Source organism: Camellia sinensis, chromosome 9, assembly GCF_055761805.1.
Source record: "Camellia sinensis isolate YWXY chromosome 9, ASM5576180v1, whole genome shotgun sequence".
Classification (NCBI taxonomy): domain Eukaryota; kingdom Viridiplantae; phylum Streptophyta; class Magnoliopsida; order Ericales; family Theaceae; genus Camellia; species Camellia sinensis.
This window is the reverse complement of record NC_138969.1, coordinates 188,506,311-188,515,926: the sequence shown is the minus strand read 5'-3', so window position 1 is coordinate 188,515,926 and position 9,616 is coordinate 188,506,311. Positions and strand designations below refer to the sequence as shown.

Genomic DNA, 9,616 nt, shown 5'->3' with positions numbered 1-9,616 from the left:
AAAAATTGATAAAAAAAAAATTGAATTATAGTTTCACCCATGTGACAAAATTAAAATTTGACTTTAACATTGCTTAAATTAAAACAATAGGAACTCGAATTTGAGTTAAACTACAAGATTGAAAAGTATAGTTTACCAAATAAAAACTAGCACTATCAAAAATTTTCCCACTCATTATATCTAAACTTGCTAAAGAGATCAAACTACTCAAATTTAACTTGTGTTCGACTCGTTAAAAATTCATTCGAGATCAGCTTATTATGTAAACAAGTTAAACTTAAATATATTCTTAAACTCATTAATTTTTTAAGTCAAGCTTGGACCAATCTACTATTCACCTCGATGAACTTATATGTCCTATAAAAATCAAGCTAATCAAACAGATCAACTTATTAGATAAACAAGTTAAACTCAAACACAATTTGAAACTCAGCAAATTATCAAATCAAGTTATGAATAACCTAGACTCATTTTCAACCCTAATTATATATACATTTCAAATCCTAAAGCCCAAGCCCAAAATTTTGGTGGGCCTCTGGCCTATTATGAACCCAACCCATTTCAAATCCCCTGTTTTTGCTCTGAAGAGGGCCTTTCAAATCCCGTTTCACACCCTAGTTCTTCTTTCCTCTCCTACATAGAGGTTAGAGAGAGAGAGAGAGAGAGAGAGAGTGTGTGTGTTTTAGAGAGAGAAACAATGGAGTTTGAGAAGAGGAAGGCAGCAACACTAGCATCGATGACTTCACCAGAACCAGACAAATCACCAAAAGGCACCATAGACACACCCATAATCCCCCTTCTCAGCACCATCAACTCCCACCCCTGTTTCTTCACCACCAGCTCTTGCTCCGGCCGCATCTCCGTCCTCTCTCAACCACCCATCGCCGCCGCAACTAACAAAAAAGCCAAAGGCGGCACATGGGTCTTCATCACCCACTCCAAAGCTGACCCAGAAGCACTCCTCAACCTCCTCTCCTCCACCAAAAACCCAGACCCAACTCACCCACCTTCCAATCTTGTCTTCCGATTCGAACCATTGATCATTGCTGTTGAATGTAAGGACGTTTTGTCAGCTCAGACTCTGGTTTCTTTGGCTGTCTCATCTGGGTTTAGAGAATCGGGGATTACTAGTGTGAATAAACGTGTGATTATTGCGATTCGGTGTTCAATTCGGCTCGAAGTGCCGTTGGGAGATACGGAGAATGTTTTGGTGAATTCGGAGTATTTGAGGTACCTTGTTGGGATTGCCAATGAGAAAATGGAGGTGAATTGGCGGAGAACTGATGGTTTTTTGAATTTGTTGTTGAGGAATAGTTTTGGTGGAACTGAAGTGGGAGAGAATGGTGAGCAGGAGCCATTGTTGGTGCAAGAAGATGATAAAGATGGGTCAATAAAGATTCAAGATATGAATTTGTTGAATAATGCTCATGATAGAGATATGGATTCAGATGCAAGAGTGCCCAATGACACCCATTTCGGTAACTGATCGTTTCGTCTTACCGGGTTTCAAATTAACTCAGATAGTGAATGTATTGTGTGTGTGTGTGTGTGTGTTCAATTTTGAATTGTAAGTTGTTTGATAGTTAATCATATGTATGTTTTATATGAATCCTCTCTCTCTCTCTTCTTTTTTTTTTTTTGTGGAGGATATAGATATGCATATGCAACAATGCCCAATGTCAACTGATCATTTCATCTTACCGTGTTTCGAATTAACTTATTTGTCTTCAATTTTGAATTGTTAAATTGTTTGATAGTTAATCATTTGTATGTTGTGTATGAAAAATTATATAATATATATTGGATATGCTGCTAGAGTTACGACTGTCTGAACATTCACAGATTCATTTGCTTATGTACAAGGTCGACCTTTGTTGGAAGAACGCTTGTCTGGGATGTAAGAGCAAACTCACTACAAAAGAAGAAGAAAAAAATTGAATCTTGTTTCCTCTTTGGCTCAATCTTGCTTTATCATTTCAAATGAACTTTGGCCTGTAAATGATCTCAAACCTGGCTGTGTCTTTGGGATCACGTCCATGAGGATATCCTAATCCACAATTTTGACCATCTAAGTGAGAACTTTTGTGATTCTCATTCCCTCCACCCTACTTATAAAAGGAAAAAAGAAAAATAATACAAATCTGATTCCCTCTACCCCTAAGCTAGCATATTTCTATCATTTATATTTTTCATGTAATAGGTACAGGTGTAGAAAACTACAATGCAAATCAATTAAATTTCTGGGTGGATTTTAGGATGTTCAAGTATGATTGTCTAGATGAACTTTCTGTTATCCTTTCTTTTTTCTTTTCTTTTCTATTTTTTTTCCTTTTTTTTCCCCCCACTTAACTAATGTGTTCCACAAATTCAAATATGTATCTGCAAGAAATAGATTCTATGGGAAATTACAAATCGGTATAGGAGATTAAAATAATTAGAAACACATTGGGGGGTGCAACTTTTTCTGTGCAAATAAACCATAGCAAAAGTTGCTCCCAACCTTTTGGTAAATAATTTTTGGTCTTCCTCACTGTCTTGTAATTTTCCCTGATTCTAACTTAACTGTATTGCTAGGAATATCCACTGACATCTTATTCATTCCAATTTTCCAGTATCTGATGTTTACTCGAATCTAATGCATCTCAAAAAATTAATTTCTGTTTAGTAACAAAGAACATACAATTGCAACATGCTGCGAAGAATACATATGAACCTTAAATATTTAATTTGGTAAGGCATATGATACATGGATGATTTAGCAGTTTGTTACATACTAATATATGTTTGATTGCAGGACAATTTCCTTTAATGTGACAGCAAGTCTGAATCTTTAAATCATTGGCAGGGTCTTCAGGAGTTTTGGATATCTGTCTACCTATGGTTCCGATGGTAATTGTTGGTGAACCTGTTGAGAGGCTTTTTCTTTGGGGTCACTCTGCCTGTACATTGGATGACATAAACCATAAAAAAGTTCTTATTTTTGGTGGTTTTGGAGGCATGGGAAGACATGCACGTAGAAATGAATCTTTACTACTTGACCCATTATGTGGTAAGTTAGAAACAATCAGCGTTCAGAGGGCTCCAGCTCCACGCATGGGTCACACCTCTTCTATGGTTGGTGATCTTATGTTTCTTATTGGAGGGAGGGCTGATCCGGTAAATATTTTGAATGATATTTGGGTTCTTAATACAGAAACCAGTGAATGGAAGTTGTTAGAATGTACAGGCACTGTATTCCCTCCAAGGTCATGATGTCTCTAACATATCCATTTTCTATTATTGTTTTGTCTGTTTTAGTGCCTTGATAATGTTGATAATTATATCATGTGTCTCCTGAGATATAATTTAATATCAATAATATTGTTTTTAAATTTTATCTTTCTGGTGAAAAATGAATATTCAAACATTTTGACTCATAGGTCAGATTGGGTGAAATTTATTGTCTTTGCATCTTTTAAAAAATATTTTCAATAATGCTACACTTGCTACATTTCTATACCATATTATGTTTGTCATCTTACTTGTGAATACAATATTAGTGTAACGGGTCTCACTACTCATATATCTCCAATGCAGTACAACTAAGTTGACACATCAGATGGTAAGATAAGGTAGTAGAAATAGATGGTCATTTTAGCATTACTCAAATATTTCTGATTGCCTTTCTGTCCATTTATATTTCTCCTGCAAAAGAAATTGTTGATTTGGTCCTTTAAACTACTAAATTCGTATGATATTTTACAGGCACAGGCATGCAGCAGCAGTTATAGATTCAAAAATATATGTATTTGGGGGACTTAATGGTGAAATAATCTCTTCAGCACTCCATATCCTTGACACGTCTAGTTCGGAGTGGAATGAGATACAAGTCCAAGGGGAATGGCCATGTCCTCGTCATTCCCACGCCTTGGTGGCATGTGGATCTAAGTTATTTATGTTTGGAGGATATGATGGAGACAAAGCTCTTGGCGACCTTTATAGTTTCGACATTAAAACGTGTTTATGGAAAATGGAAAATATGGCTAGGAATACCCCATATGCAAGGTTTTCACATTCCATGTTTGTTTATAAGAATTATCTGGGCATTATAGGAGGATGTCCTATCAGACAACATTATCAAGAGTTGTCAATACTCGACTTGCGGCTCCATATGTGGAAGCATGTGACACTCAACTCTATTGGCAAAGATCTTCTTGTTCGCTGCACCGCTAGTGTTGTTGGTGATGATCTAGTTGTGATTGGTGGTGGGTCAGCTTGTTATGCATTTGGAACGAAGTTTAGTGAGCCAATCAAAGTGAACTTGCTTCCATTAATGTCTTTAGGATCCAGCTCAATGCCAATTGAAATTGGAGTGAAAGATACCATTTACAAAGATGAAGGGGTTGTAGAGAAAGAAAACAATGAGTTTCAAATTCGACAGAAGAGTATTGCAAAAATGTCAAATGAAGGTCCAGACATGAAATTTGAGACTGAACCACTAGGAACAGATGTTGAACATCAGATTGGTGCTTCGCATTGGGTTTTACAACTTGAAAAAAAATATGCAAAATTGGGAAAGGACATGTTGAAGAAGTTTGGATGGTTAGATCTTGGGAGAAAGGTTTATTCCAAAGAAAATGGAATACATATTTGCTTCCCCGTCACTCAAAAATTTTGCACTATATACCGTGATAAGCAAAATCATCCTGGTGGTGCATTGGAAGTGTTGGATGACATCAACCCATTCGAGGCATTTAGTGGAGAGGGTGTGTTATCAAAGGACTTCACTTGCTTAACATCCTTGAATCTTCTAATGGCATCTGGTGCAACAATACTTGCAGATGAGGTGGTGAAAGTGAAAAAAATTTCAAGCTCTCCTCTCAAAGTGATGAGTGAAGCTGTAGCTAATTTGCTAAAGCACAAAGGCCTACCTACTGAACTTTTAGACCAGCTACCCACAAGGTTTGTGTTTCATATCTTTATTTCTTCACCTTTTATTTGTCAATTGATTAATAAGATGCTGCATTTCACTTACCCAAAAAAGATGCTGCATTTCAGCTACGTAATTAACTCGTTTATTATTTGCACTTTTGTCTGCATCAGGTGGGAGCGACTAGGGGATATTATTGTGCTTCCAATGACATCCTTCAAGGATCCAGCATGGGATTCAGTTGGAGCTGAGCTTTGGCCTATTGTTGCCAAATCACTTGGTGCCCGGAGACTTGCTCGGCAGGTAAGTTCCATAAACAAAACTGCATCTGATTTGCCATGTCTGCTTGTTGATGTTGTCTTTCGTTTAATGGGCTTCAAAACATATTTATTCATGCCGATTTGGTGTAGTGTATTTTTTATTGAGCTGCTCTTGTTCGACATGTTATATTACACAGTGGAGGGAAGTCATATGGAATGTGTATATTTATGTTCATTAAATTGGTTGCTAATTGTAACTCTATGGAGACATCAGACATGTAAATTGTAATATAGTGACAATACAAATTTAATGTGCCAAATATTATTGAGTATGGCCACTTTCTAGCTGGAACAATAGACAACTGGAGATTCTTTTGTTTGGCACCAATAACACCAATGGTGTGTTGTTATAATGTTGTAATCCTATCTGTTATCTGCATATCCATTGAGCTCACTGTCAGGACAAGTCATAGACAATTCCCTTAAAATTTCAGTCAGCAAAATGATTTTGATGCATTTGTATTTGGTTTATAGTGAATGGCTCTCTGTTAAATGATTGTACTGGTATTGCTAGGGCCGAGTTGCTCCAACTGGAACTAGGGACAGTTCTTTGGAGATTCTTGTGGGAGATAATGGCTGGGTTGACCATCGGGAAAATGGAATTCTCTATTCCTTTGATTCAACCAAGTGCATGTTCTCCTGGGGCAATCTTTCTGAGAAGCTTAGGATGGCCCGTCTTGACTGTAGAGATGAAGTTATTGTGGATTTATTTGCTGGCATCGGATATTTTGTGCTGCCATTCCTTGTCAGGTATACAGTGATTATCAGTTTGGTATTCTGATCGAGTATGATATCTGTGTTGCTAGTCAATGTAATGCGTACTATGTTTGTCATTATGAGATCTAAGCTCTTGCTTGGGGATCAGAGTTCAGAAGAATTTTCTAACATGACAGAGGGACCATGCTCTATAACTATGGTCATTATTAGACAGTCTATGCAGTTGCTAGCCTTGCATTTTTTGCCCTTTGGTATTTCTAGTAACAATAATTTGGTTGATCAGGGCCAATGCAAAACTGGTTTATGCCTGTGAATGGAATCCCCATGCTGTTGAGGCACTCAGACGTAACCTTCATGCTAATTCTGTTTTGGATAGTTGCATCGTACTTGAAGGAGATAACCGAGTTACAGCACCTAAAGTATGCACCTTGTCTTTATTCTTGGTTGATGAAAATCTAAATTTTTTGTTTTCATTTATTATTTGCATTGTGGTTCTGTTGTGATGATCTGGACGTCAGAGTTATTTTGAATCGTTGGAACCTATCATCATCAAGCTTCTACTAGTGTTTTGGGTTAATGTTGATCTTCTTTTTAACAATTTGAAATAGGAAACTATAATCTAATTTTTGCTTTCCTTGCATTAGATCGCAAGGAGGAACGACTTGAATAAGTTATATAATAAGTTAATTGAAGTCAAACACGATTTCATTATTACTTATCTAAGTCGTGTTTTCAAAAGACAAGTTCATGAAACAATCTAGGTCTGAGAAATAAGATACCATACCACTTGGGTTTGGTAATAAATTCTGTCAAGTGACTTGGATAGAATTGTATATATACAGACAAATTATCAAATAACAATACATTAATTCAGTTGCTGCTGTGAGGTGTCACTTGGTTCAATCTGTTTTAATATGTTGCTTAATTGTTGTTTCCTACTTGTACTTATTTTACTTTATGGAAGCTTACATCCAAGTATCAATCATTAAATCTTCTCTCTCCTTGAGTGGCAATAACAGTTCAAAATCTCATCTGCTGCTATGTTTGGACAGATTACTACAAAATGACTTTGACTTCGACTATTTCACACCTCCTATTACACTCTATCCCTCCAGATTAGCATCTTTGATGACAAATTCTCATTTGATCACACGAGGAAGTTTTGTGCTACTGATGCCACTTAATTTTTTTTTTAATTTGTTTTGACAGGGAGTGGCTGATCGAGTCTCTCTTGGTCTCTTGCCTACTAGTGAGGGTAGTTGGGTTACTGCTGTAAGGGCATTAAGGTATTTTTCTCTGATTATTTTATAGATTGTACCTCTTGATGACTTCTTCATTCTTGGCACCTTAATATTATTCATTTCTATGCCTGTGCTACTTTGTTGAGTTTAAACTTCTTTCACAAAGTGTTCAAATGACCACTGAAATTTGAATTTCATTTGATGTATGTGTTCTATCCTGGATGGGATTCCAAGACTATTCCGTTATTATCCTAACAGTTTTGCTTTTGATGCTTTAGTTTACTAAGATTACATCTAGGTGTGTCAGTCAAGCTCCCCCCATAACCTGTATAAATTGCTTCGTGACTTAATTGTTTATTGATTTCGGAAATTATTACCGTTTCAGTGTATGCTGTACTTTTGTATGATTTGATCTAATACTTCTACATTCTGTTGATGGGTCTGGCCAATTACAGTGACATGCGTTCCAAACAAAGTAAATCAAACCTAATTTGGAGAGAATCTGTCAGTTGATATTCTCCCGCTATAATATTATCTTAATTTCTTACATGTTTCCATGGCAAATTATTGTTGCCTGAAAAAAAAGGATTGTCCCAGCGCAATTACCTTACCTCTGTTCATTTCCATATGAACTTTTTTTTGATCTATAGTTTGCTTTTTCTTTTTGTCTTTCTTTTTGTCTCTACTGTTCTCTTTTTTCTTTTATTGTCTCCTTTTCTTTTTGCTTTTTGGGATTCCTTCCTTCCTTCCTTCCTTCCTTCCTTCCTTCTCTCTCTCTCTCTCTCTGCTTGAATGGCAATGTTATTAACGCAGGAGTGAGGGTGGAATATTACATGTGCATGGGAATGCAAAGGACTCAGAGGAAGGTTTTTGGACGCAACATATTTTGAAATCCATTTATGAAATATCTAGATCGGAAGGTATCGTGTCTTCAACTTAAGAAAATTCTACTTTGGTGTGGTGCATGATTTGGCCTATTATTTTTTCAATCAAACAAACAGACAATTAGAAACATTATATATTTTATGGGAAATATTCATTTTCCCTGAACTTTTGGCAACTAGCATTCAAAAATAATCCTCACCAAGCAGTTAAATTGATGAAATGCTAAGAGTTCCTCTGAGCTTGATAGTTTTGATTTTTTTTGTTATTCATAGGTTATTTGTGGGAGATTTCAATAGAGCACGTGGAGAGAGTAAAATGGTACGCCCCACACATTCGCCATCTTGTCGTGGATGTGAGATGCAAACAAATACAGAGATGACGGTGGGAATTGTATGCTCCACGATTGCCACAAAGTATGCTACTACATGAGAAAACCAAATTTGTACACAGATAATAGATGTCAAGCTTTTGATTGGATGGTCTTGTTACCATCATGTGCTATGGTGACCAATTGACCTGGGGGAGAAATGCTCCAAGACCTAAATCTTAAAGACAAGCGGAGATACTTTAGCTCACATCTTAACCCATGGTTGATGAGTGAGACAATCAAGGAAGTCCCTCCGAATTGGATAAAATGTCCAACGACCTTTCCTTTCCTTTTCATTGGGGAGTTAGAAAATTGTTGTTGTTTATTTAGAGTACTAACACTTGAAATTCATTGAAGATGTTAATTTTTTAATCATCAATGGTTATATGGCTGCATAATGTGCGTTAATAATGGCAAGTTGATCTCTAGTGTGTACTTTTTTAGATATATATCTTTTTAGACGCTTTTTTTTACGAGGGCTGGGTTTCTCTTCAGTCCGTGATTAGACTGGAGGGTACTGTTGGGTCCATGGAGGTTCACTACGGGTTCTGTTCGATAATCTGAACTATTCAATGTATAGAACTCGTCGAGTTTTATATGCTTGTAAAAATTCACGTTGATCGGATATTGATAGCTATCTAATCGGATCAGATTTCTGTCAACTGTTTATTTTTTCACTGTTTATTTTTTTTATACAAAACTGATTTGATCACATAACTATCGATATCCGATTATCGTGATTTTTTTACAAACATATAGTATTCGACGAGTTCTACATATTGAATGATTCAGATTATCGAAACGGGCCTGTGATGGGCCTCTACGGATCCAACAGAACCCTCCAGTCCGACCACGGACGGGAGGGAAGTCAGTCCCTTTATTACAAAGCTCCATCTCATCATTCCTGTGTGTGGGTTGTGTATTCTCATCATTCGTTTGTGTGGGTGGTGAAGTATGATTTTTAGGTTGTGTTTGATTAAGAAATTTGGGAAAGGATTTGAAAAGAGAAAGAAAAGTTATGAAATTGTGTGAAATTAGATAAATTGTAGGTATATTTTATTTATATTTTATTTATTTATTTTTTTTTCCTTTCTAATTTTTTTTTTTAAATTTCTCAATCAAATATAGTGTTAGATAGTTATATCTATGTTTTTTTGCATACGTTGTTGTGATCATT

General features: G+C 36.2%; 1 protein-coding gene across 4 annotated transcripts; it reads left to right on the top strand.

Moving 5' to 3' along the window:
* Positions 1 to 289: 289 nt before the first annotated feature.
* Positions 290 to 8,856, top strand: LOC114259058 (Met-10+ like family protein / kelch repeat-containing protein). Of its 4 annotated transcripts, XM_082888237.1 has the most exons (9): positions 290 to 1,478; positions 2,846 to 3,245; positions 3,745 to 4,941; positions 5,083 to 5,212; positions 5,744 to 5,979; positions 6,230 to 6,365; positions 7,156 to 7,232; positions 8,001 to 8,107; positions 8,345 to 8,856. In XM_082888237.1, the coding sequence occupies exons 1-9, from the start codon at positions 698 to 700 to the stop codon at positions 8,449 to 8,451; spliced, it is 3,171 nt and encodes a 1,056-aa protein (XP_082744363.1). In that variant the 5' UTR covers positions 290 to 697; the 3' UTR covers positions 8,452 to 8,856. The 4 variants fall into 4 exon arrangements, 3 of the variants coding, with proteins under 3 accessions (XP_082744363.1, XP_082744364.1, XP_082744365.1); XR_014340764.1 differs by lacking the exon at positions 6,230 to 6,365; XM_082888238.1 differs by lacking the exon at positions 8,001 to 8,107.
* Positions 8,857 to 9,616: the final 760 nt, after the last annotated feature.